At 45.1% G+C, this 27,817-nt stretch overlaps 2 protein-coding genes across 3 annotated transcripts; one reads left to right on the top strand and one right to left on the bottom strand.

Annotated features, from left to right (window-relative positions):
• Positions 1–39: 39 nt before the first annotated feature.
• Positions 40–27,817, bottom strand: HAGH (hydroxyacylglutathione hydrolase). 2 transcript variants are annotated; one of them, XR_016511175.1, is made up of 10 exons: positions 27,672–27,817; positions 23,226–23,398; positions 22,670–22,734; positions 20,498–20,615; positions 19,537–19,645; positions 15,976–16,079; positions 15,556–15,657; positions 7,850–7,929; positions 7,150–7,358; positions 40–312 (listed from the first exon to the last, which is right to left on the bottom strand). XR_016511175.1 is itself a non-coding variant. In XM_090277268.1 (9 exons), the coding sequence occupies exons 1-9, from the start codon at positions 27,742–27,744 to the stop codon at positions 7,259–7,261; spliced, it is 924 nt and encodes a 307-aa protein (XP_090133394.1). In that variant the 5' UTR covers positions 27,745–27,817; the 3' UTR covers positions 7,053–7,258. The 2 variants fall into 2 exon arrangements, 1 of the variants encoding a protein (XP_090133394.1); XM_090277268.1 differs by lacking the exon at positions 40–312 and having other exon boundaries at positions 7,053–7,358.
• On the top strand, positions 765–1,390 carry LOC150009475 (thymosin beta-4-like). Its single transcript, XM_090277270.1, has one exon. It carries the CDS (start codon positions 864–866, stop codon positions 978–980), a length of 117 nt encoding a protein of 38 aa, XP_090133396.1. The 5' UTR covers positions 765–863; the 3' UTR covers positions 981–1,390.

Genomic DNA, 27,817 nt, shown 5'->3' with positions numbered 1-27,817 from the left:
TATTGAAGATGTAAGAAGATACATGACATTTTTGGCATGTTGTGCTTTATTATTTCAAGAAAGGTAAAAATGCAACTGAAACATAGAAAGAGATTTGTGTAGTGCATGGAGAAGGTGCTGTGACTGATCAAAAGTCTCAAAAGTCCTGGCTGCTGTGGCTCAATGGATTGAGCGTCGGCCTGTGAACCAAGTGTCGCTGGTTCGATTCCCAGTCAGGGCACATGACTAGGTTGCATGTCAGGTCCCCAGTTGGGGGTGCGTGAGAGGCAACCACACAGTGATGTTTCTCTCCCTCTCTTTCTCCTTTTCCCTCTAAAAATAAATAAACAAATAAATTATTTTTTAAAAAGAAGTCTCAAAAGTGGTTTGCAAAGTTTCTTGGTACTGTTGATATTTTGGCCAAATAATTCTTTGCAGTGGGGCTGTCTTATGCATTGGAAGATTTATAGCAGCACCCCTGGGCTCTATGCACTAGGAGACAAAAGCAGGAGATAGCAGACATACTCAAAATACCCAACTCAGTAAATTTATTGCTGAAAAGAAAAATGTATCTTTTATTTTATGGACAAAAACTAAATGGGCTTTTTGGCCAACCCAATACCAACAATAAAGATGGAAAAAATACAAAAAGATTTTTCTTATGTAGTCCAATTTACCAAACTGTGGTTTCAAGTCCTATTTGACATGACTTTAATTTCTCCTGTATAGATTCTTTGGAGTGGATTGCTGACTCATATAGGATTTAAGTCTAACTTAAAAAAAAATTTTTTTTTTGCACTGAGCAGCATCCGCTGAGCAGATGGATTCCTCTCATTTGCACACTTTGCTTGGCTTCCTCAGCAACCGTGTGTGACAAACTCGATATGGCTGAGGCTGAGAAATTTGGTGAGTCGGGATTGAAGAATACAGAAATGCAAGAGAAAAATCCACTACCTTCAAAAGAAGGGATTGAACAGGAGAAGCAAGCAGGCAAATTGTAATGTGGGCACTACCACTATGCACTGTACAAGTCTTATTTTACTTCTTTTAGCTTTTTAACTTTGTAAGATGCAAAAAGGTTACATCAGTTTAAATGACTGTGCTGCCCCTTTTCACATCAGAGTACTAACAAGGAAGGCAGCACCTGTCTCTCCCATCTGCCTGTCTGGCTGGCAGGGAAAGAAAAGAACTTGCATGTTGGTACAGGAAGAAGCTGGGTGGGACAAGAGTGAAATGTAGTCCGAGCTGGTCCAAGTAGTCCTGCAGGCTGTAAAATGCAGTTTAATCAGTGCTATTTTTGTTATTGTTATTGTTCAAGTGATTTTAATTACTGGGACACATGATTTTTAAAATATGCAAATTAAAGTTTTAAAACCTGAAAATTTTTTTACAAGTCAACTTTTCCGAAGTGATTGTATCATATTACAAAGTATGTGTTTTCTCTGACAATTAATGTTGGCCCCTTTTCATATGTTTATTGGCCATTCTTATACCTTCTTTGGTGAAATATCTGTCTATTCCAGTATTCTGCCCATTTCTTAAAGAATTTATTGATGAGAGAGAGAGAAAGCGAGAGAGAGAGAAACATCAACCTGCCGTTCTCCCCATCCATGCATTCATTGGTTGACTCGTGTATGCACCCTGACTGGAGATTGAAAGCTCATTCCTGATACTCCAACTGAGTACCAGGCCAGGGCTCTTGGCCCATTTTTAAATTGAGTTGTCTTCTTATTTAGTTCTGAGACTTTATACATAATGGATACAAGAGTATATTTTCAATTATCAGATATAACATTTGTAGATATTCTTCCCAGTCTATCGCTTCTCATTTTTTTAAATGCTGTCTTTTGAAGTGCAAGTTTTTAACTTTAATGAAGTCCAATTTATCCCCCACCTTTACTGACTCACACTTTTCATGTTGTGTCATAATGCTACCTAACCCAAAATCACAAAAAATTTCTCCTATGTGTTCCTCTAAAAGCTTGATTACTTTTAGATTTTACATTTAGGTCCATGATCCATTCTGAGTTATGTGTATAGTTTGAGGTAAGGGTCTCAGTTCACTTTTTTACATATAGATACCCAATTGTCCCAACGCCACCTGTTGAAAAAACTATCATTTACTCCATTGAAATATCTTTGCATCTTTGTTGAAATCAGTTGACCATAAATAAAATGGACTTTCAATTCCATTAAACTACATGCTTATTATCCTTGCATATATTTTATTACCGTTGATTTATAGTAAGATAACAAAAATTTCTTGTTTATCCTCACCTGAGAACATTTTTCCATGGCTTTTAGAAAGAGAGGGAAAGAAACATCAGTGTGAGAAATATCGATCAGTTGCCTCCTGTACGTGCCCCAACCAGGGATCAAACCCACAGCCTAGGCATGTGCCCTGACCGGGAACTGAACACGCAACCTTTTGGTTACAACACTCAAGTCAAACCACGCCCACCAGGACTATAGTAAATTTTGAAATTAGGCAATGTAAGCCCTCCAACTTTGCTCTTTTTCAAATTAGTTTTGGCTCTTTTAAGTCCTTTGTATCTCCATATAAATTTTAGGAACTGCTTGTTACTTTCTTCCAAAATCCTGCTGGGATTTTGATAGGGATTGCATTGGATCTATAGATCAATTTGAGAAGTGACACTTTTTACTTTTTTATTGAAAATTTAAAAAGTTTTTTTTTTTTTTTAAGAGAGAAAGGGAAGAGGAGAGAAAAAGTGAGAAACATTGATTGGTTGCCTCTCCTATGTGCCCTGACTGAGGACTGAACCCTCTGCATCTGGAGCGTCTACTATCTGTCACATCATCAGTATGCAGACATTTACTAAACTAATGAAGTCAGAATAAATGTCAGTGTCCACTTGCTTTGGATGTCAGGGGGAGGGCTGGAGTTCAATCATGTGGGCAGTAATTCCATGGCTGACACAGCGACACCCCAAATCAACTTGATAGAGGATAGTGAGGCTCGTGGCGTTCCCTGTAGCTGAGCACCCTGATGTGCCAGCAGGGAGACCTATCTGAAGTTCACAGAGAGGGCACACCTCAGTGTTCTGGACCCTCCCAGACCTCACCCTGTGGGTCTCTTCACTTAGCTTGTCCTGGTTTGTATCCTTTATACCAAATAAAACTTTTTATCATATCCTTTATCATAAAATCAGAAGTATGGTGTCTCCCTGAATTCTTTTTTTTAAGTGACTGTTTTTATTATTTTTTAGCGAAAGGGGAAGGGTGGGAAAAAGGGAGAGAAACATCAATGTGTGGTTGCCTCTCACATGCCCCCAATGGGGGACCTGACCCGCAACCCAGGCCTGTACCCTGACTGGGAATCGAACCAGCGACCTTTTAGTTCACAGGCCAGCACTTAGTCTACCTAGCCACACCAGCCAGGTGGTGTGTCCCTGAATTCTAAGACATCCTAGTTAGTTGCTGAACCTGAGAGGTTCATGGGAACCCCTGAATTTGTAGCTAGCTGGTCAGAAGTGCTGGTGGCCTTGGGGGTTCCCAAGCTTCCAGGCAGTGTCTACTGTGAGAGTGGTCATGTTGGGGACCATGTCCTTCACCCATAGGACTGCACTAACACTGGTGGTCAGCATCAGAGGTGCACTTTAGTGGCACAGCGTGGATGGCACCAGAGATACAAGTGGATGTTCAAAACCTGAAACTGTCCATATCACCAGGTCATTTCTTCCCAACCTAGTGAGTCAATATTACTCCACTCCACATCTCAGATATCAATATCCTAATATTTACAAGTAAGAGCAAACAGCCAACACTCTCCTGAAGGATGAGGTTGGGTCATGTCCCTTCCTGGAAATGAAGAATTATTCTAAAGCTGTAGTGACAGGGAACATAAGGCCGGCGTCAAGACAAACGGACATACCAACAGAATATGGAGCCACGAATGCACCCTGGATGCTCACCAGGGCTGGCAGTGCTGACAAAGGAGGGACACCCAGGTATCCTGTAACCAGCATAAACAGCATTTTCACTTGAGTTATAAACCTCAGTGTGAAAAGCAAAACAAAAAAATGACTGGATGAAATTATAGGAAGGCATCAGAGGAGGGAAGTTGTTGTTAAACAGGGCACAGAAGCATTTACCATGAAATTTTAAAAAAGATGAATTTGACTATAATAAATTAAGAATTTCTTCAGCAAGACACCAGAGTGTGAAGCCGGCAACAAACTAGGTGGCAGCTGCACACATGAACAACCAAAGCACTCATGAAGTGCTGTGTATGAAACGGAAGGCCTCCTGGTCAATAAGAAATAAAACCTAGTCTTGACTGGTACAGCTCAGTTGGAGAGTCGTCCCACAACTGAAAGGTTGTGGGTTCAATTCCTGGTCAGGGCACATACTGAGGCTGCAGGTTCGATCCTAGGTCTGGGTATATATGGGAGGCAACCCATTGATGTTTCTCTCACATCGATGTTTCTCTCTATCCCTTCCTCTCTCTCTAAAAGCAATGAAAAAAAAAAAGTCCTCGGGTGAGGATAAAAAGGAAAGGGGGGGGAGAGAGAGAGAGAGAGAGAGAGAGAGAGAGAGAGAGAGAGAGAGAGAGAGAGAGAGAGAGAGAGAGGAGAGAGAGAGAGAGAGAGAGAGAGAGAGAGAGAGAGAGAGAGAGAGAGAGAAAGAAAAAGAAAAAAAATAAATAAAATCTAGTAGAAAACTAGGGAAGAACCTAAGAGAGGCCATTCACAGATGAGGAAATCCCAATGCCAATAAGCGTGTAAAAAAATACCAGTAAACAGGTAGATGCTGGTGAAGCCTCCATATAGTGCTGTCATTCCACATTCTCCAGAGGGGCAAAAACAAGCAAGTTTAAACCCCAGCTGTGGCACTGGTGTGGGCTTGCCCACTGTTGCAGTGGGTCAGCTCACTGTACTAGAGGGGCCAAATGCTCTCCTGGGTTGAAACGCAGAGCTTTCCGGCAGCATTCCACTACCAGTTGCAGCAGGGGATAGAGGAGAGGGCTTCGAAGCCGAAGCCAGACCCAGGCCACAGGCCACACGTGCAACCTTGACTGTGAGAACGCTGGCCCCACAGACCAAGTACAGCGCCACAGCCCACCCCGCAAGTCCTGAGGGCAGCTGCAGGGTCCCATCGCATGAAGGGAAAGCCCCCAGAGCCCAGGAGGAGGGATGGCCTTGGACAGCTGCATGGTGGGGCATGTTTTCCTTATGTTCCCTACATGTTATAAATGTTTTGTTTCTACTCTTTGACATTTAAATGTGCAATCAGGAACAGAGGAACTGAGTGAGGCAGGACCATGGAGGAGAGAGGCAGGATCATGGAGGACACTGGCAAGAGGGGGATCTGCTGGCAGCTGGTCAAAACGAGAACCACTCCTGAGTGCAGCCTTCCTGTAGCCAGGGAACGGGCATGCTGGTGGGAACTAGCAGTTACCTCGGTGTCCATGGGGAGGGACTGTCAACACACAAGGTGCCTAGTGAAACACGCACCAGGCCCAAAGGGCCACCTGGACCCTCACAATCTCCAATGTTTCCAGGTTTCATAAAGCAACAGAACACTGTGTCCAGAGACATCTGCAACAGTATTTCCACAGTTGGTACAAAGTTGTAAAATGAAGCATCTAGAAGGACCCATGTAAATCCCGTTCCATGACACCCTTACACATGTGGGGAGGCTGCTGGTCACAGAGAGTTTTGGCTCTATCTAGAATGTCCGATCTCTGGACAAGAATGTTTCTATGTGGTTTTCATGCAATCTTTAAATGTCCTGGATTCCCAGACTCAAAGCATCATGGCCCATGCAGGTAACTGCAGAATGACATGTGCCCCAAGCTCAGCCAAAAACAGGGACAAATGATCTCTGGGATCTGAGGACTCTAGGGAGAGGGGCGATAGACAACCATGCTTTGTTATCACCTGTCTGGGACGAGGAGTAAATGTGACATCAACAGAGGTGGCGGCACACAGTCTGCATATCGTCACAATGACAAAGACTGACCAGAGGCCGCAGTGACAGGCTTCAGCAAGCAGAGCCTTGCCTGGCACTATTCTTTTGTCACAGATCGAAGCCAAACTGAAAATGTCAAACACAGAAGAAAACTTCCAGATCCAGGAAAAAGTTATTTGGGAACAAACATCCCTTCTTCCTTCCACCAACTGTCCTCTGGGTCTGGGCCACACACCCTGGGACCCGTCCCTACCCTCTCCCATCTAAAAACCCTGAGTGGCATCAGGACATCCCATGGCTGTCCCACCCCATTCCTCCTTGCTTGGACAGCCCACCCTCTCTGCCTGGGATGGGACTCAGTGCATGCACAGCTTACCCTGTCTGCTCAGGCCGGAAGACCAGGCTGCCATTGCAGCTAAGGAGCCATGCCTAGTGTGGTGCTTTCCCAGAACGGCCGCAGTTCAAATTTTCTCAGGCAAAGGCAGAGAGTATAGCTGCAGAGTGGGGACACCCACAGAGAGCTCGGCCTCGGGCTTTCCCACACTGCCACTGGGAAGGACATGGAAACCTCTACCTGTCCAGCCCTGAGTGGGGCAGACCTTGAACAGAGCTGCAAGGTGCCAACATTCATGTCTCACAGCCATGTGGGTGCCCAGTGACGCTCCGCCATAGATGGCATGTAGATGGCATCTTGACATCCCTTTCATCAGCTCTTTTGCCTACAATGGTCCCTGGGAACGTCCCCAGGATGGGCCAGACTTTGCAGGGATTGGGGTGTGTGAAGTTTGGACCGCATGGGTTCCATATGGCAGTAGTTCCCAGCCTAAGCCCCCAGGCCTGGCCCCAGCCTCTAACCTCACTGCACAATGACCCAGCCCAGGGAGGTGCTCCAGGCCTGACTACAGCAACACAGCAATGACTCTGTGAAGATAGTGACACAGGACTCTTGAGAGAATGACTTCCTCTGGAAGTAACTAGGGGAGGAAGGTGGAGGAAAAGAACAGTACACCCCCACCCAGTTGCCCTGTTCTGATGAGCACAGGGCTGCTGGCCTTGACAGGGGAAAGAGGGACAGGTAATACTGGGGTGTCACGCAGGGGCCCCACAAAAAAGCCAGAGAACACACAGTCTGCAAGCAGAACTTCCAGGAATAAATACTTTCTAAATTCTTCTCTTATAAATATGCATTAAAACATTTCATAATACAAGCAAAGGACTCTGAAGTTAATTTAAACTTACACTAAGACTCAATTTCCTACACTCCCAGCAGGAAGTTCACCTAAAACATCTGAACACCCAAATGCACTTGAAGGCAGCAGCCACGGGCACGCCAGGCCCCTCAGACACCTCAGTCCCGGGGCACCTTGAAATGGTCCTTCTCTTTGCGGATGGCCCTCATGGTGGTGACAGGGTCCGTCTCGCCCGCATGCTGCTGCACAGTCTTCTCCCTGCAGAGCCAAGCATCAGGCTGCAGGCCGCAAGCCCCGCCCACCACCCCTCCCAGGACGCCAGGGAAGAAGAGTCTGGAGGAGTCCGGGCATTCTGAGAATTGGAATGCAACAGCACATGGCCAACTTGGGTGCGCCTAACAGTGGATGGCATGCTCCCCAAGCCCAGTCCTGCTGGCAACACGGGAAGCAGGGGCACTGGCCCCACGCAGGCGCCCACAACTGCCCAGCGCCATGAGGCTCCCCAACAACGCACCTCTCCCACCTATGGACCCTCGCCCCATCCCCTTGCTAGGGGCACCAAGGAAAGTGTCCTGCTGCCATCACCTTTAAGAAAACAGGTCTGATTCTATGGCTATACTTAATCAAGATTTCAGGGCAGTCTCCTCCACCATTGGGGATCTTCAGAAGGAGTTTCAGTGAGCGGACAGTGCGTGAGTGCAGCAGAGGCCAGGACACCCACGGCCAGCGCCACCCGCTCACACCCTCACCTCACTCTCATGAACGGATTATAGGTGAACTCTTCTGCAATGGTGGATGGCACCGTGGGCTCCCCAATACTGTACTTCTCCTGCAAAAGAAACACATCACTTTAATACAGAAACTTCCAAATACCTTCATTTTTAAATACCTTCTCATGATCTTAAAACATCATCTGACAGAAGGCACAGTGAACAGCCAGGTCAGTGTAAGGCTGGGCCCCTTCCTGCTTGTCGAGATACGAGCTTTGCAGCTGCTACCAGCAACTCGTCCTCCTTCCTTTGCAGTCTTGGAGGTGGAGGGGAACATGGAGCTTTCTTTCCATTAATATGAAGTTCATGTTATAGAAGTAATAACCAGCAAAAATGCAGAAAACACCACTGTCCAACTCCCAAGGCAGTGCATGGGTTGTGTGCAGCTCATTGCTGGGAAAAACGGTAGGACAACAAATGCCCAGAGTCCCTCACTGGGATGACAGCTCACTTCAGAGGGTGGTAAGTTCTCATCATGAGGGGTTCAAGCCCTACACAGGATCCCAAGGGAGAAGCACCCAGGAAGGGCCCTCAATTGGCACTTTATCACCTCCAGTCAGGATGATCTTGCCCCTGATCAAAAATGACCAAGGCAAACAGAGAGAAGATGCAAACAAGGCTGTCTGGCCAACTGTTCGCTTCTAAAGAAACTCTACGGGAAGATCAGAATTAACAGCTGGGGGTCTTCACCAACCCAGCAACCCTTGCCCTTCTGCTTGGCTAACCCAGAGGATCACAGGGCCAGAGCTTGGACAATAGCTGCTGACACCCAAGCCCAGGCATCCTGACCATTGGGGTTCTCAGACCAGAGGGTCAGGATCTTGCCACCCCCAACACTGATCAATGACATCAAGAAATAATGCTCCCACTAATTTAAAAGCATTTATGCACTCCTATGTTCCCTGCAGCATTATTTACAATAACCAAAATTTGGAAGTATCCCAAGTGTCCATCAGTAGATGAGTGCATAAAACAGCTATGGTTCATTTACACAATGAATACTACTCGGTTGTAGAAAAGAAAAAGCTTTACCCTTTGCAACAGCATGGATGGACCTGAAGAACATTATGCTATGTAAAATAAGTCAGTCAGAGAAAGACAAGTACCATATGATTTCACTCATATGTGGACTCTAATGAACTGAATTAGCAAGCAAAATAGAGACAGACTAAGAGAGAGCAGGATGACCCCTCTGAGGGGGGGAGGGGGGAAGCAGGGTGGAGGGATCAAGCAAAAAAGAAAAAAAGAGAAGGAACACATGGACATGGACATGGACATAAGTGTGGTGACTGCAGAGGGGAGGAGGTGGTTGACGGTGGAAGAACGTATAGGGGAGATAAATGGTAATGGATGGAAAAAAATACAATAAAATAATAATAAAATAATGAAAATTAAAAGTGAAGCCTTAAAGAAAGAAAAAGAAAGAATCCTTCAACCATGAGAGGTGTGTCCCATAGGGATCTGGCAGGTAGATCAAGATGAAGGTTGACTGCTAATCTCTGTTTTTTCCCTTCTGGTAAAAACAAGCTTAGGATGTTTTATAATATCCTCCGTGCTTCTCCAGTATTCACTTCTAAAAATTCTTATTCTATCTCCTATGAGGGAAGAAAACATGTTAACACTTCTAAGTTTAAAACAGGTTCTTACATGTTTAGCTGGTGGAATGGAAACTGTCATAACCTTTTAGGCTATCTATTAAAGTGAGTGTTAATGTGTAGTGATTTTCCTACAGAAGCAGGAAGGATGCAGAAATGTAAATACTGCAGCACAGTTCATAAGAGCAAGAAAGTTGGAAACCCTCAATGTCCTCCCTAATGGAACTGGTAAAATGATATATGGGTGACATTCACACATCAGTATACAATATTTGAAAGTAAGATGGATGGACAGTGATAAAATAAGTATAGTAAAATATTAGTAATAGAGAATAGGTGTTAGGTATATGAATATTCACTATGAAATTCCTTCAATGTTTCTATATATGTGAAAATTCTCATAATAAATGTTTAAAAGGCTAAAAAAGTTTTACATAATTCATTACAAGTCATGTGTCAAAGAAGAAATCACAAGGGATTTTTTTAAATATTTCAAATTGAAGATAATGAAAATACAACATTTGAAAATTTGTGGGATGCTGCTAGAGGAGTACTGGGAAGTAAGTTTTTAGCTTTCAATGCTTATATTAGAAAAGAAGAAAGGTCTAAAATCAATGAACTCTAGTTCCATATTAAGAATCTATTCAAAAAAAAAAAAAGGCAAAGTACATCCATAGTAAGTAGATGGAAGGAGTTTAAAAAAAAACAAGAGCAGAAATCAGTGCAATGGAAAAACAAAAAAGGAAAATTAAGGCAAAAGTTCTTATTAAAAATCAAAATTGATAAGAATGATGAAGAAAAAGAACACAAACTACCAACAAAGGAGAAAATTTGTCCTTGGGGAAAGCAGAGATTTCTTATTTAGGAGACAAAAAGTATGAACCATAAAAGGAAGTTAATATTGCTGGACTTCATCAAAATTTAAAACATTCTTCAAAAAACATTGTTGAGAAAATAAAAGGCAAGCCACAGAATGGGAAAAACTATTCACTACACATATATCTGACAAAGGACTTGTATCCAGAACATACTTTTGAAAAATCCTCTTATTATTCAGTAAGAAGAAAATAATCCAATGTTTTAAGTGGGCAAAAAGATTTGAATAAACACTTCACAAAATAGCCAGTATGCATATAAAATGTTGCTCAGCATTATTGGGCCTAGGTAAATGCAACTTAAAACCACAATGGAACACCACTACATACCCATTAAAATGATTAAAATTAAAAAGACTGACAATACCAAGTGCTGATGAGGATACGGAACAACTGGAAATCTCACACTTTGCTGGTAGAAATGTAACATAATACAAACACTTACAAAAATAGTTTGGCAGTTTCTTTACAAGTCAAACATATACCTAATAGAACCCAGCCATTTCACTCTTAGGTATTTACTCAAGAGAAATCAAAACACATCACACAAAGACTTGTACACAAATGTTCATAGCAGCTTTATTTACAACAGCCAATTACTGGAAACAACACAGATGTCTATTGACAGATGAATGGAAAAACGAAATGTGGTATATCCAAACAATGGAATTCTACTTAGCAATAAAAAGGAATGAACTACTGATACATGCAGCAACATGAATGAATCTTAAAATAATTCTGCTGAGTGAAAAAAAAGTACATACTGTATAGTTCCATTTATATAAAATACTTTATTAGAAAATGCAAACTAACCTCTAATGGAATACAATAAATCAGTAGTCCTCTTGAGACAGGGCAGTAAAAGAAAGGGGCATGAGGAAGATTTGGGGGTGATGAAAATGTTCTGACTTACTTGTAGTGCTAGTCATTTCACTGGTATACACACCTGTCAAAATTCACTCAGTTCCTCACTTTAAACTGGTGCAGTTTATTACATGTTAACTAAACCTCAACAGGCTGGTATTAAAAAGGGAGCAAAAAGTATGAAAACTCTGGCAATAAACTTGAAAACCCTGATGAAATGGACAAATTCCATTTCAAAACTAACTCAAGAAGATATAAAAATCTAATAGCCCTACACAAATAAATTAATTCATAACAAAAAAAAATCCACAAAAAGAATTCAATATCCACATGGCTTCAGTGATGAATTCTAACAAATATTAAAGAAAGAAAGAATAATGGTCATAGAAAACGCAGAAACTAGAAGGAGGAAACACTTTCTCATTTTATGAGGCCAGTATTACCTTGATATTAAGAACAAACACAACGCAAGAAAATAAAACTAAACCAATATCCCTTAAAAACACAGACACAAAAATAGACTCTAGCAACATATGAAAAGGATAATAATAGATTATGACTAAAGTTTATTCAGAAAGCAAAGTTGGTTTTACACCTGAAACCAATCGAGGTACTCCACCACATTAACAGAATAAAAGAGAAAAAAATACATGATTATATAGTAAATGAAGAAAAACCATTTCACAAACTTCAACACCAACTCATGATAGAAACTCTCAGAAAACAAGAAATATAAGTGATTAAGAGGATTTATGAATAACCCACAGCTAATGTATTTAATGGTGAAAACTGAATGGTTTGTCCTTAAGACTGAGAACAAGCCAAATATATCCACTCTCACCACTTCTGTTTAACACTGTACTGGAGATCTTAGCCAGTGCAATAAGGCAGGAAAAATTTAAAAAGGCACACAGATTTGAAAGGAAGAAATAAAACTATCTGTATTAGTTGATGACATAATTGTATACTAAGGAACCTATGGAAGATGCTAGAATAAGTGAGTTTACCGAAGTCACAAGGACATGAGGTCCAAATACAAAAATCAACTGTATTTCTAAAGACTATCAACAAATAATCATTTACATAAAATCCACAAACATCAAGTACTTAGGAATACATTTAGCAATATGTGCAAGATCTTTAACAGTGAAAATTGTAAAATATGCTGAGACCTCAACAAATGGAAAGCTGTATCATGTTCATGGAAAGACTCAAATTTTTTAAAAAGATTTTATTTAGCTTTAGAGAGAGGGGAAGGGAGGGAGAAAGAGGGAGAGAAACATCGATTGACTGCTTCTTGTCCACCCCTGACCGGACATCAGAGACCTTTCACTTTGTGGGATGATGCCCAACCAAGCCACATCAGTCAGGGCAAGAATCAATATTGTTAAGATCTCAATTCTCTCCAAATCTTTTGTTACAACACAGTTCCAATCAAAAGCCAAGTTGACTTTTTTGCAGAAATTAAAAGATGATCCCAAAATTTACACAAAAATGCAAAAGGCTTTGAAGAACCAAAATCCATTTTAAAAAAGAATAAAGTTAGAAGATTTGTACTATCTGATTCCCAGACTTACCATAAGGTATAGTAATCAAGCCAGTATTATTGATACAAGGATAAACCATACAGATCAATGGAACAGAAGAGTGCAGAAGTAGATTCCTACAGGATCCATTTTATTCAGCAAAGATGCCAAGGTAATATACTGAGGAAAGGAGAAGTCTTTTCAACAAATGGTGCTGAGCAACTGAATGGCAATATATAAAAAAGTGAATTTCTACCTTTACCTTACACCATAAGCAAACATTAACTTGAAATGGATCACTGAGCTTATGCAGAAATCTGTATGAACATAAAAGCTAAGACTATACAACTTCTAGGAGAAAACATAGGAGAAAGTCTTTGTGATGTATAGGTATACAACAATTTTTTAGGTAGGACACAAAAAGTATTAAAAAATTAATAAACTGAGCTTCAACAAAAGTATAAACTTTTTAAAAGATTTTACTTATTTTTAGAAAGAGGGGAAGGGAGGGAGAAAGAGAGGAGAGAAACATCAATGTGTAGTTGCTTCCCACATGTCCCAACAGAGGACCTGGCCCGCAACCCAGGCATGTGCCCTGACTGGGAATTGAACCAGCAACCCTTTGATTCACAGGCTGGCACTCAATCCACTGAGCCACACCAGCCAAGGAAAAGTATAAATTTTTATTCTTTGAAAGATACTGTTAAGAAAATGAAAAGGCAGGCCACAAAAACATTTGATATCTATATCTAACAAAGACTTAATTCCAGAATATACAAGGAATTCTTACAGGTCAGTATGAAGACAACCCAGTTTTTTAAAGGGACAAAAGATCTGAACATATACCTCACAAAAAAAAAGACATATAAAGGCCAATAAGCACACGAAAAGACACTCAATTTCATTAGCCATCAGAGAACACCACAAGAAAATATCACTATACACCTATTAGAATGGCTAAAATTTAAAAGATCAACAATTCCAAATGTTGGTGAGCATATGGAGCAACTGGAAAGTTTATGCATTGCTAGTGAAAATGCAAAATGGTACAACCAATTGGAAAACAGTTTGGTAGCTTCTTAAAAGTTAAATATACACTTACTATACAACCCAGCAATTTTACTCTTAGGTATGTTCCCAGATGTGTCCACACAAAAACTTGTACATAAACATTCATAGTAACTTTATTTGTGATAAGGAAAAACTGGAAACAACCCAAGTGTCCACAGATGAGTGGGTAAACAAATTATACTATACCCATATGAGATACTACTCAGAAATAAAACATGAATGAATCTTAAAAACATTATGCTAAGGAAAAGTGCCAGACACATCAGAGTAATGTTATATGGAAGTCTAGGAAACAGTAATCTATAGTGACAGAAAACAGACCAGTAGGTGGGAGCAAGGAAACCTCTGAGGATAGTGTAAATGTTTTTATTGTGGTTGTGTTTGGGCTCACAGAGGTACAAACATTGTCAAAATTCACTGAACTGTACAATGCTCACTTGGGTACTTTTCATTACGTGTAAATTATGCTTAATAAAATTTAGTTTTCAAAAACCAGATAACCGTGAAAAGAATGAGCTCAGTATATATAAATTGCTATGGAAAGAGCAAGTATGGTAAGACCCAGTATTAAGTGAAAAGAAAGCCACAAAGCAGTATGTACAGGCTATATACAGGATGAGCTTTTTATATTAAGAAAAGTATTCATACACAAGTACTGTTAAAAAATGGGATACAGAATATCACGGTTCACTTATCACGGCCTCACCATATTGCAGGATTTTAAAAAATATTATATTTAATTATTTATCATGGATTTTTCACTATATTGCAGGATTTTGCGGTACTGTATACATATGTTGTTAAAGTTATATAGGTTTAAGAGTGCAGAATATGTTTAAGAACATAAGTAGTGTTTATAAGTGTGGAAAAGGTTAATAAGGGAGTAGAAAAGGTTGATAAGGGACTGGGAATGGTTTATAAGTGTGTGGGAAAAGTTTATAAAGCCTTGGAATATATAAAAATACTAAAATAAATGTAAGGTTCCTACTTCGTGGATTTTCACCTATTGCAGAGGGGTCTAGAACGTAATACCCGTGATAAGTGAGGGAATACTGTATTGTATCAACTAAAAAAGTATTTGAATTTTTATGGGTATTGTAAGCCCACCCTCAAAAAACTGGTAAGAATGCTTAACAAAACCGGCTAATTTATTTAAAAAACAAAACAAAACCTGTGTGAGCTAGCTTTACTCACTGCACTCAGCAGAAGGGAGCCCACCCAGCACCCGAGGCCTCCCAGGTGTGTGTGTTTCTCCCTAACACCATTTCTCAGCGACTGAAATGGGAAGACAGACCCCTGGAGTCCAGGAGAGCCCCTCTGCCTACCCAGCTGTCTTTCCAAATGCCTCACAGAAAACATCTCTAGGACAAGTCAACCCCACGGCTGAGCAAAGTAGCAAGTTTGGGGCCATCATTGAAACAAATGACAAACCGCCGCCACAGCCCCACCCGCTGCCCAGGACATAGGATGTGGCTGGGGATCTGCCACTTTGGCCCGCAGGGGCACTTATTGGAAACACAGACTCCCAGGCCCCACCCAGACCCACTGAGTCAGAAAAAATCTGATAAGCCACCTGGTTCCTGCATAAAGTTTGGTGGGTCTAAACCCTAGCCTGTTTATGGCCCTGAGGAGCACCTGCTGCCCACTCTGGAAATGATGCCTTGAGTTCCAGCAACCCAGATCCTACATGGTCCCAGGAACTCTCTTCACAGTGACTGACCCTCAGGATGTGCCCCACGGCGTATCTCACTCACCTTGGCCCAGGCCAGCTTCTCCTGAATGGCCGTGTTGCTGGGCTCCACGTGGCGAGCAAACTTGAGGTTGTTAATGGTGTATTCATGGCCACAGTACACCCTCTGAGGAAAAAGCCAAACCCACGAGCCCTGATGAGACTTATTAATTCCACCTAAAGCTTCTCAGAGATAGGCCTCAAGAGCCCTGGGCTGGGCCAGTGACACTCAGGGAGCTGTCCTTCAGGATAAGACACCCTTTGCATGTATGTGAAACAACAATAAAAAACGCATTAAGAGAAAACTCACGGTTCTAGAGAAAATTCCTCTGCCCTCCCACTCCTCCCCCACACAGAGGTAACTACAGGGGTTGGAGGTGGGGGACCAGAGGTAAGGGGACAGAGTGGGAGAGTGGCCAGGGAACTTGATAAGGGCTCTACTTACTGTGTCAGGAGGGAGCCGACCCAGGACCTCAAGCAGGGCTTTGTACATCTCGTCTGCTGTCCCTTCATAGAACTTCCCGCAGCCAGCCACAAACAAGGTGTCACCTGAAAGCAGACAGCCACGGAGCAGTGAGGCCACCAGTATGACATACCTTCTCAACAGGCTGATGGTCCACTACCGCACGATGCTGACCACCTACCATCTGTGGGCCAAGGCTCCGCTTTGTCCTCTGGGCTGACTGGGGCCCAGCCTCAGATGTATCCTCCACCTAGATACCTGAGAGGGTCCAAAGAAAACCCACAGCTCTTGGTTCCTACCCACTCCAAAACTTTTCACTGAAGTTTCACACACTGGTACCACCAGCCTCCAAACAGACACTCAAACCCAAACTTAAGAGTCATGTTGACTTCTCCCTTCATTGTCCAGTCCCATCAGCTGTAGTGCCAACGTCCCCACATCCAGCACCTGTCCCCACCTGCCCAGCAGCCGCCCTCAGGCCTGGCTTTCCTGCATTTTTCTTTATCCCAGGCACCCAGGGCCATCTTATAACACCCTCCATGATCTCATCAACCCCACCTGGGCCCTCCAGGAGCCCCTCACAAGGGGTCACAGCCCTCAAGATGCAAGCCTGCCACCTGCAGATCATTCCTTCCTGCCTCCGACCTTTAGACAGTGCCCCCTCTGCCCAAAGCCCACCAGGTCTCTGTGCACCGTTGCTTCCCTCTTCTGAGAACTGGCTCCATGCCAAGTGGAAGCCCCCAGGCATTTGTCCTTCAGACCCTTGTAGTGAGGAGGGCCTGGGAACCCCTCAACATTGACCAGCATTCCTCTTCCATCAATACTTCCCAAGTCTCTTCCCTGGCCCACACAGCAAAAGCAAAGGCTTCCACTCAGAGAAATACTATGGAGTGAAGTACGGGGGAAGTCTGCAAACAAAGCCTCAACACATAGGTCAAGGGCCCCAACTTGAGTTTGGGAACTGGAGAGAGGCCAAGGAGACCCAGAGGAGAACAAGCCACTTAGGGGCAGGAATTCTGTCCAGGGAGAGGCAGCACCTGCTATGTGCACGCATGGGCACGTCATGGGTCTCCTGCCACTGGGGCCAGGGGAGCCAGGTCCCCATAGGCTGCATCACGGCAGCAAGAACACTAAGAGACTCGGGGGCCTCTGTGTCCCTCCCTGGCAACTAGGACCACTGTTCTCCTGCATGCTAGACTCTTGTTGTCTTTCTTACCCTCTACCATCAGCTGCCATGAGTGCCAGGTGGCATCCCACCTCTCCAGCAGGCCGTCCCTCCACCCCGAAGTCCTATGAAGCTAGCCATGGTTCTAGCACCTACTGCAGCCTCCTTCCCCAGGCACTTGAGCGGTTCCTGTGGCCTCAGCACTTAATGCCGTGAGCTGGGATCCAAGATCTGAGGTCCCAGACTACCCTAACCTTTCAAACGCAAACGCCCCACTGGCCAACACTGCAGCGTCCTGCTCCCTCACCCAGGCCCGTCCCCCAGGCCACCTTCCCCTCTTCTTCCCCTGGCCTGTCAGCGCTCAGTCCTGCCCACCACATCCCAGGGCCAAAGCCACACCTTTCTCTGGGCTGTCACCTCCTCTGACTTCATCTTAGGGGAGGCGAGCATGGCCCTGGGTCACTCAGATTTGGGCTTGAAGGCTGGAGCCACCAATAATCCCACCTTTGGAAGGTGCAGGCCAGTTGGGACCCTGCTGAGCAGCCCTATTTCCCCCATCATCATCAGTCCTTACTGTAGATGCCCCAGACACCTTAGCTTCCTTCCCCATTGAGGACACTATATGAATCTTCATATATTTATTATTAAAGTCACCAATAAGGCAATATACTCCCTGCCAGCTGCTGTCACACAGACAACAGTAACAACTCAGGCAGGACCCAGGTCAGGTCTGTGTTTGCAGCAGTCAGCCTTCCACACCTTCTAAAGTGGGACTCAGCTTCTAACAGCACAGTCCCCAGGGACCCACCCACGCCCCCAGGTCCTGAAAACCCCGAGAGGCACTGCTTTACCACTTGAGAGATGGGCAGACTGATGTCCAGTAGAAACAGGAGTGCGATGTACTGAGGGTTTGCCAAGCCAGACACCGGCTGCACACTCCTCTCACCTCAGGCACACACCACTCAGTGGGGAACACTTTGCTCTCACCACACATGCACAGGCAAAACCACTGCAGAGTAGTGTACACACGGCATGCAGGTCAGTGTACCTACTCCACACCACAGTCAGACTTAGCCCATTATGGGGCCAGGGGCTGCCACAATGTGCCCAGGGACCTATAACCTGTCACAGCCCCACACCTCCATCACTGCAGTAAAGACACTGAAAATAGCTGCATATTAAATAAAACAACAACAACAACAAAAAAAAAAAAACACCTTAGATCTGGAGATAATTTTTGGATTTGTACACAAGCTACAGAGACCATTCAGAGGCCTCTTCTGTACCCCTACTCATTTGGAATTTCCCTTAACATCTTATGTCGCCTGGTATATTTGTCAAAACTACAAGCCTGCATTCCTACATTGCTATTAACTAAACTCTACCCCAGAGCCCATGCACATTTCCCATTACACCCTTTTTCCATGGTAGGACCCACTCCAGGAGCCCACATTGCATTCAGCCATCGTATTGTTAAACAAACTTTCACCGCAGTTAAAATATCATGCTTTTAACAAACTTCTAGAAGGCTCAGAGCTTTAAAACTGTTTATAGTCACTAAAAAAGTTAAGGTGGCAATGGGGCTCCCTGGGGCCAACAAGCCTGCTCTTTGCTGAGCAGTCTCAGCCATTACCGCTCATCCGTAGCCACTGGCTCATGCCACCCTGGTTATCACACGGCCATTCTCCTTCACAGGTTCCCCAACCAGCATCAACATTATTTCATTTTCTCTCAAGAGGAAAAATACCTCTGACTGCTGGAAAGGCCTGCTTGCCCTGACTAAGTGCTGCTCACACAGCCCAGTGCTGGGCCATGCTTCACAAACCTTACTCAGGGTCATGGCCACCGCAGACTGTAGCCACTACCCGAGCTCGTCCAAGCTTGTCTGGGCTGTCAGGCAGGCCGCTCTCAGGGTTGTTGCGGACTGGCTACTGACTTTCCCTGACCGAGCTCAGCTCACAGTCCATAGAGGGATGGGCAACATGAGCACTCAGAAGGGCATCAGTTAGTCCCACATGAGGCAGATCTGAGGCTCACTGCCCTGCCCATCTGGCAGCTATTGGAGGTAGTGGGGGCTGGGGCTGCATCCCTATTAGGCCATCTCTCAAGGAAAGGCTTGTCCCCAGGGCACCTGACAGTAGTCAGAGGGAAGCACAAGACCAGCCAGCCAGGAGCTGCCACTCCCCTCTATGCCCAGCCAGCCTGCCTGTGCCCCAGTGGGTTTGAAGCTGAGCCCCAGACTTGACCCCTACGGCTGTGGTCCTCCACCCTCCGCCCTGTGTAGTCTCAGGCAGGAAGTGCCCTGCTTCTCCTCCTCTGTGCCAAGGAGGTCTTTGTAAAGAATGTCCAACCTCTAGCGCACACACCTGACCTCTCACCTGTAAACACAGCAGGGGGCTCAGAACTGCCGGGCTTGCTCACCAAGTAGCAGATGTGTCCAGAAGTGTGACACGGTGTTGACAGGCACTTGACGTTGAGAGAGCCCACCTGAAACAAAACATGCACTGGTGTGTGCTCCTAGGGCTCACAGGCATGGGGCACTGGTCCCACAGGTCTCACCTCAGAACCCACGCCCACCACACAGAAAGACGTGGATCTTGCTGACAATCATGGGACTCAGTCCTCGACTGTGCCCCCAGGGATAGGGACCACTTTAGAACCTGGTATTTGCTGCCGTACAAAACTAAAGGGGCTTATTTTGTTTTCTCCCTCAAAATCAGGCCAAATCAAAACTAGGTGTTGTGCTAGAAAAGACGGTTTTGTTTCTTAGGTGCTTGGCTTCTCCTTGTCTTTCTTCTGTCTCCCCCTCCCCCCACCTCTTTACATCAAAAATGCAAAAATTGAAATAAAGATGAACATCCATATGACCTTTACCTGAGTCACCAAATGCTGATAGTTCCATCTGCGGTATGTGCTCTCTCCACACACATGCATTTCAAGTCACACACATCCTGACAAATTGCCCCTAAATACTCCAGCTGCATCTACTAAGAAAAGAACATCCTCCTGCATAACCTCGCTATCATCACATCCAAGAAATTTAGCACTGGCATGAGAATACGATCCCATGCAGAGCCTATACTTAAATTTCCCCAATTATCTCTAAGCAGTACCCTATAGCTTCTTCCCTTATCAAGTCATCATTTGCACACTGATTTGCTTGTAATGCTTTCAACAGAAAGGACTGTCCAGGCCGGGGCAGCCCCAAGAAGCCCTCCACCCATCCACAGGTCAGGCTGTGTCCAGAACCCAAGCCCTTACGTGCCCTCTAGGTCCCTGGGTAACGAAGGGGACAGCTCTAGGGTCTGGTGTCCCTTTCTGTTGGGGTTTATTCCTCACCTGCAGTGTGGACAGGTGTGTGGCCTTGTGAGTCAGGGCCCCGATCCGGTCATCGCCCCCATACACCTTCAGTCCAGGCTCCAGCTTGATCAGCTTCTCGTTCCCGCCAGCGTGGTCCCTGGAAGTCGAAAAGACCTAGGGCTACTGCTGATATGACGGGGGCTTGCTTGTAACCCTGACCAAACAGAATGTTTTTCCTTTTTATTCAATTTATCAGGGTGACATTAGTTATATAGGTTTCTGTTATACAATTCTATAATACACCATCTGTGTTCACCATCAAACAGAATTTTTATTTGCCTAGTTATGTTTCTCAGAAATAGAAATGCATCTTCCAACACAGGAAACTGGCTTCTTGTCTGTCATTTGGCTCCACTGAAAAGAATGTTCTTAGGCACCCCATTCCTATGCCAGGTATTTCCATGCCCCTGCCTCAGCAGCACTGCAGAAAGAGGGTCCAGAGAAGAGCTCCATTCCCCAGCTTTATGGGGCCAGTTATAGGGCAGGGTAGGAAACACGCTAACCCCTGGCCACCAGCCATTCCAGGACAAGGCCAGGGCTTTCTGGTCACAAGGGAACATCTGCTCCTCACTACACATTCGTTTATAGACTCTTCTAACAGGCTCAGAAAGAGCAGAGCCCAAGATAAAAGGAGGCCGGCCCTCTGCCTCCCTCCCTGCAGAGGGCCATTACACACTGGCCAAAGCCAGCCCCTAAGCCCGCTCACCATCACCACCCGTAAGTGGGAGGGAGACACAGGCCATACCCTAAAGCTCAGTTTTTAGGGCCTGGTTTAGGATTTATGTTCTAGCATAAACACAAGCTACTGAGAAAACCCTCCAGAAAAGCAACACCTGATGTAGGGGTTTCTTATTGTGGGAAAGAGAAGCAAACTGTGCAAAGCTGGCAAAGAGGGAGGCTTCATGTAGCCACATGGAGGCCCAAGAGGCCCAAAGCACAGCACAGGTGAATTTCACAAAAGAAAGGGTAGCTGTGCTAAGTAGTTCAGGCCAAGGACAGGGCTGTAGACCCTGTCCTTTCAGGAATTAGCACCTGATGTCCCAGAGACTCGGCGACTTAGTTGTATCAACCCAGACATTTCTACCATTTAACAAGTGTTGGCCAAACAATATCCATTCAACACTCTAAGTGAAAGGCCTCATTTTTTAAAAAGGCCTCTGTATTTTTTTTAAAATTTTTATTTATTTATTTTTGAAGAGAGGGGGAGATGGGGAGAAAGAGAAGGAGAGAAACATCAATGTGTCAGAGAAACATCAGTCAGCTGCCTCTCACACACGCACCAAACAGGGACCATGCCCAGAACCCAGGCATGTGCCCTGACCAGGAATTGAACCAGTGACCTTTTGCTTTGCAGGACAATGCTCAGCCAGCTGAGCCATGCCAGTCAGGGCAAGGCCTCATTTTATTACTTGGAGAAAGAAGCCAGTGAAGTGGAGCTCCTGCAGCCTAAATTACAGTGATGCTACAGGGCAGGTTCATTCAAAGGTGTTAGCTGCCCTCCAGTAGTTATTTGGAAAAGAAAGTTCAGAGCCAAATAGGCATTACTTTTTTAGAAGAGCCTCGAAAGTTTCAAAAAATCAAAAAGGAGGACCTTAAACAGGCAACTCTAGACCTAAACCCAAACTTAAGTGCTTTTTCATCATTTAGCCTTTAAATTAATTAAAAGAAAAAATAAAACCCAACCTCTCCAAATATGGCTGATTTTTAAAAACACTGTCTAGTTTCTTCCCTCACACTGAGGCCAACATCCCATCATACAAGCCCAAGTGCTTTCAAAGATATTGCTGGAGGTCCCCTAGCTGCAGAAGGACCCACAGCACAAGCATCTCCCCACGAAGCCCCTGAGTTACCAGACACCATCAAAGCGCCAAGGTGCTAGGGCCTGGAAGACCCAGGGAGTGGGGCAGCAGCACAGAGGCTGTTGCCTGAAGCCTTTTCAGAACCCCACTGGAGGCAGACCCTCAGTTGCATGGTGGTCACAGCTATGCTGTGGGGGCACAAGTGACCCAGGCTGCCAGCTGCAGGAGGGCCCAGACAGCCTGTGGAAACCCCACCCAGCCCCACCCTAAGGGTGTGCCTGGCACACAGCTATCAGGCCCAGTCAGCTCTGCTGCCCTGGAGGGAGCTCAGCCTCTGGAGTGGAGCACTTACCAATGGTGGTGGGTGGTAAGCAGTGTAGTCAGCTTCACACCGTGCTTTTTCACCATTTCTACAACCTGTAACCAAATGTGAGGCAGGACAGAGGCCACCATCACACTCCCAGTGCTGGCTCACTAGCCTGCAAAGTGGGGGTGCCCAGGGGAACCCAGGGTGTGCCAGGAAAGCAGGTCTTGTCCTGACCCTGCCAACTCAACCTAACTGCAGTAGAGCAGGGTGAAGGTGGCCTTTTTCTCTTTTGATCCACTTGGCAGCTCAGTATCCCCCATGACCTCTCCAAGCCCCTCTGGCCAAAAGCTTGAAGGAAGAGTAAACAGTGCAAGGATAGTTCCTGCTTCTCTGTCCAGGGACTTTGCAGACACAAGCCCTTTTCCATCTTTCTATGACAAAGCCTCTGGTCACCACCATGCCTTTCATTGGCCCTTTGCCCCAATGACAGTGGCTGGGCGCTAAACTGTTTGTTAAAAAGTGAATGGATTAATTTCAAGAAAACCACCATTATCAAATCCATCAGGGGATAAAGAATTGGTGCTGGGGACACACCTCCCACCTTCTGGGGCTGCACTGGGTCCACTATGGCTGCTTCCTTGGTGTCATCATCAATGATCAGGTACATGTAGTTGTCGGTCAGGGCGGGCAGTACCTCAACCTTCATGGCACTCTGTTCCACAGTCAAGCTCTTCCTTAAATCCGTGTAATGGAGGATTCCCAGCAGGGCTGGACCTGAAGACAGTGGTCATTGTCCACATGAGGTCACATCAGACAACAGACTTCAAAACAAGCCCTCAATGACCCAGCAGTAGGGGCATCCTGGGAATGTGACATCCTGGACTGACATGGCAAACATCCAAGCACGAGGCTCACTGTGCAGGTTTAAGTTTCTTTGATGGAGAAGAGGATATTCTCATTTAACCACATCAGTAAGGAAAATCTAGAAAATGATACATGTTCATATTCAAGGAAATTAGCTCTTTCAGGTAAATGAACCTTATTTTATTTTTCAAGAGTTCTAAAGGGATAGAAAGATTAGCCTGTGGCTGTGATTCAAACCATCGGCATACATGATTATTGTCAGCTCTGGTTTGTTCATAGCTGACTCTGAGAAGACCATGAAAAAAGAACCCCAAATGAAAGTGCCAAGCAGGCTGTTTCTTACCCATAGCATAGTGCTGCCTCTTCAGCTAACACAGCCTGAGTCACCTGCAGTTACTCATAGCCCTTCTTAGGCCTCCAGCCAGAAAAGAAAACAATACTCACTTTCGAATGGCAAGAACTAAAACCACCAGGGCCTGAGAAATGGAGAGTTGGCCACAACTGTTCTAGATCTGGGTGTGTAGAATACAGAATCACCATCCAACTGAGCCAAAGGACTCTGCCAGAATGTCCAGGAGTGACGGAAAAGCAAAAGCATCTTCCAGCCAGAAGACAGGTGACAGAGTATTTTCAACAATTAAACTCCTATTATTCAATCTAAAAATTCATGGAGGCCCCAATAATACTTTTAAGTTTTAGCATGAAAGGGATTAAAACTGCACAAAAAAAAGGTGACAGAAGACAGCTATGAAATTCTGGGGCAGGTATTGGGATGGGGACTGCTCCCTGAAGGGATCCAGAAAACAGGGAGAACCACATCTACAGGCACCATCGAAAAGCAGATTCAACCTTATCTGCCATGGCCAGGGAAAATCCCTAAACTGCAGCTTTTTGCTTTTTTCTTAAGTATATTTTACTGATTATGTTGTTAAGTAGTCCCAATTTTTTTCCCTTTGCTCCCCTTTGCTCAGTACCCTCCTTCCCTCCAGCAATCCCACCCCACCTTAGTTCATGTCCATGGGTCATGCATATAAGCTCTTTGGCTTCACCCTTTCCTATATTATTCTTAACATCCCCCTGTCTATTTTGTACCTACCAATTATGCTTCTTAATCCCTGCACCATTTCCCCATTTCTCCCCCTTCCACCACCCAGCTGATAACCCACCAAATGATCCCCATACCTACGATTCTCTTCCTATTCTGGTTTGCTTAATTGGATTTTGTTCTTATTTTTTAGATTCAGTTGTTGATAGGTGTGAGTTTGTTGTCATTGAAATGCTCATAACTTTGATCTTCTGTTTCTTAAGTAAGTCCCTTTGACATTTCATATAATAATGGCTTGGTGATGATGAACTCCTTTAGCTTCACCTTGTCTGGGAAGCACTTGATCTGCCCTTCCATTCTAAATGATAGCTTTGCTGCATAGAGTAATCTTGGTTGTAAGTCCTTGCTTTTCATCGCCTTGAATACTTCCTGCCAGTCCCTTCTTGCCTGCAAAGTTTCTTTTGAGAAGTCAGCTGATAGTCTTATAGGCATCCCTTTGTAGGTAACTCTCTGCTTTTCTCTTGCTGCTTTTAAGATTCCCTTTTTATCTTTAACCTTTGGCATTTTAATTATGATGTGTCTTGGTGTGGTCCTTTTTGGGTCTAACTTGTTTGGGACTCTGTGATTCCTGGACTTGTATGTCTATTTCCTTTGCCAAATTTGGCGAGATTTCCTTCATTATTTTCTCATATAAGCTTTCAGTTTCTTGCTCTTCCTCTTCTCCTTCTGGCACTCCTATGGTTCGGATGTTGGCGTGTTTAAAGTTGTCCCAGAGGTTCCTAATCCTCTCATTTTTTTCAGTTCTTGTTTCCTCATTCTGTACTGGTTGACTGTTTATTTCTTCTTTATGTCCCAAATCATTGACTTGAACCTCAGTTTCCTTCCCTTCACCATTGGTTTTGTGTGAATTTTCCTTCATTTCATTTAGCATAGCCTTCACTTCTTCCCTTATGCGTTTGCCACACTCAACCATATCTATCAAGCCTGTGAGCATCTTTATCACCAGTGTTTTGAACTCTACATCTCTTAGGTTGGCTACCTCCTCCTCTGTGAGGCTGGCTATCTCCTCGTCACTTAGTTCTCCCACTGGAGCCCTGATCCGTTTCCTCTTTTGGGCCATACTTCTCTGTCTCCTCATCTTGACAGGCTCCTGTGTTTGTTTGCCTCTGTGTCTTAGGTAGAGCTGTCTCACCTATCTGGATGAGTATTTCTTCTTTATATCTTTGTTTGTTGGACTTCCATGCAGCTCGATTTTCTGGAACTTATGGTTGTCTCTAGTTTTGAGGTAGTTGTATTCCTTCTTAGTTGTGAAGGGAGACACAGCATGTCTGTCTAGGCCTCCATTTTAGCCGGAAGTCTGAACCGCAGCTTTAATGATCACACACAAATATCCTTTCCTTTGACAACCAGCTGGGCATTTTCCAGGACCTTTTCCTCATGCACAATAGAATAAACATTTTTGTATGATGTTCTGTGATGTTCTACCTTCCCTGTGCCCCAGTGCTATCAGAGCCTAAGAGCTATACTATACAGAGCAGTGTATGTATTGCAGATGTCGGGCGGGGGGGGGCAGAAAGATAAAAACAAACCTCCATGCCTGGAAACATCCTCCTCAAAAGGGGATCCCATTTATGTATTTCCCACAGAACATTATCTATACTGCCCAAGTGAAGGAAACATTATTTACAATTAGCCCTTGGGAACCTGGGGAAGATGCCATTATCTTTAACGAAAGAATTCATCCAGTGCAATCACCACCAGAAACCTTAGTCCTTTTCCAAAAATTATATCACCTAGGCCACCACAGGCTGAGGAATGCTCCTAGCGCACTGGTTTGCAAGTGTGATCTTTTGTGCAACCAGAGGGCACAGACCTACAGCAAATGGTCTGGGCCAAGTACTGAGACATGCTTTGTCTGGCTTCTTTTGAATGGGGCTGGTCCTTCTCATGACATCAAATGGCTGGGGCCATTTGAGGCAGCCACACTCCTGGCAATTCCCCACAGTCCCACTTACACTATCTGTCTAACTTCTGACACTTTGACGAGTTTCCTTGAATGGAAAAAACAAAACAAAACACTCTTTCCTTAGTAATGGCGATACTTTACCCACTCCAGAACCTTGACTGTTTTCAGTAGAATTTGAAAATGGCCAAGAGTGGTTTCTCTGCTTGTTCAATCTGCTTACCTATTGCCCTCCCACCATTTAGCTAACTGTTAACCAGGTCCCAGAGGCTGGGGCTAACCTTCTGCCCTTATTGCTACATCAGCCAGATAAAATGTCATGAAACTAAGAAAAGGAGATTTCAAAATAAAAGCCCAACAAAACAAGAGGTTAGACTCTAATTTGACAGCTAGAAGAGCAAGCTCTTGGAGGATAGTGTGCCCAATGCCTCTCATTTTAGAAGCATTGATGAAAAGACAGCCAGGGAGGGCCAGGGTCCCACAGATCACAGGACCCAGTCTTGTTGGAATTCTAAGCATTGCTCTAGGGTTCTCCCCTTTCACATCACTTTAGAATCCGTGCCTCATGTTCTTGTCATCCGAAGCTCAGATGAAAAGCTGTGATTTAATTTGTGGGGAATATACACAGCATTCCAGGATCGGAATATGTGGGAAACCCCCACCCCCACCCCCCGCACCACCCAGCGTCAAGGACGACGGTGGCTGCCAGGCAGACCAGAGGGAGGCCGGTCCGAGGGCGGGGGAACACGTCTCCTTACCTAGCAGAAACCCTTCAGCACCTCAGCTGACCAGTTACCCCACACTCTGTCCTCTCAAAATCTGACCCAACTGCTGTGCAGCCAGCCTTTCTCTAACCAACCGGCCTGCCCGACACTATTAGCGAAGATTAAAAATGCTACGTCGATAAAAAAAACATCAGCGTCAGCCGTGGCGACCCAGTTACTCCCTGCCGCCACACCCGCGCGCGCCCGCGGGCTGCCTCCACGCCCAACGGCCGGCTGCGGACAGCCAGCCCTCTGGAACGCCTCAGAGAGCGCGGCTAGCCTAAGCCGTTACCCTGCTACGACACCCGTTTACGACACCCGGCAGGACCCTCAGACCCAGTCAGTCCCGGCCCCCAGGCCCCTGCCACTGTTACCCTCTGTCCCGGTCCCTACAGGACCCGGCCGACTTACCCAGGCCGTAGCGGGCGCAAGCCGCTCCTAGTGCGGTGAGACTCCGAGGGCCAAGAAGTGGGCCCAGCACCATGACAGGGGCGGTGGACCAGCGGCTATGCAAGGCGCTGGCGGGTTGCACACGCCGGCGTCGGGGTGTCGTGGCC

This window comes from Furipterus horrens, unplaced genomic scaffold, assembly GCF_987537825.1.
Source record: "Furipterus horrens unplaced genomic scaffold, mFurHor1.1.pri manual_scaffold_5, whole genome shotgun sequence".
NCBI classification, from domain to species: Eukaryota; Metazoa; Chordata; class Mammalia; order Chiroptera; family Furipteridae; genus Furipterus; species Furipterus horrens.
Note: the sequence above shows the minus strand (reverse complement) of the source record. Positions and strands in the feature narration are given on the sequence as shown.

Coding starts and splice junctions, on each gene's coding strand:
- LOC150009475 (XM_090277270.1), top strand. CDS start 864: ATGGCTGAGGCTGAGAAATTTGGTGAGTCGGGATTGAAGAATACAGAA.
- HAGH (XM_090277268.1), bottom strand. CDS start 27,744: ATGGTGCTGGGCCCACTTCTTGGCCCTCGGAGTCTCACCGCACTAGGA. Junction 19,646..20,497: donor CACACCTGTCCACACTGCAG/GTGAGGAATAAA, acceptor GTTTTGTTTCAG/GTGGGCTCTCTCAACGTCAA. Junction 15,658..15,975: donor GTCGGCTCCCTCCTGACACA/GTAAGTAGAGCC, acceptor CTTTTTCCTCAG/AGGGTGTACTGTGGCCATGA.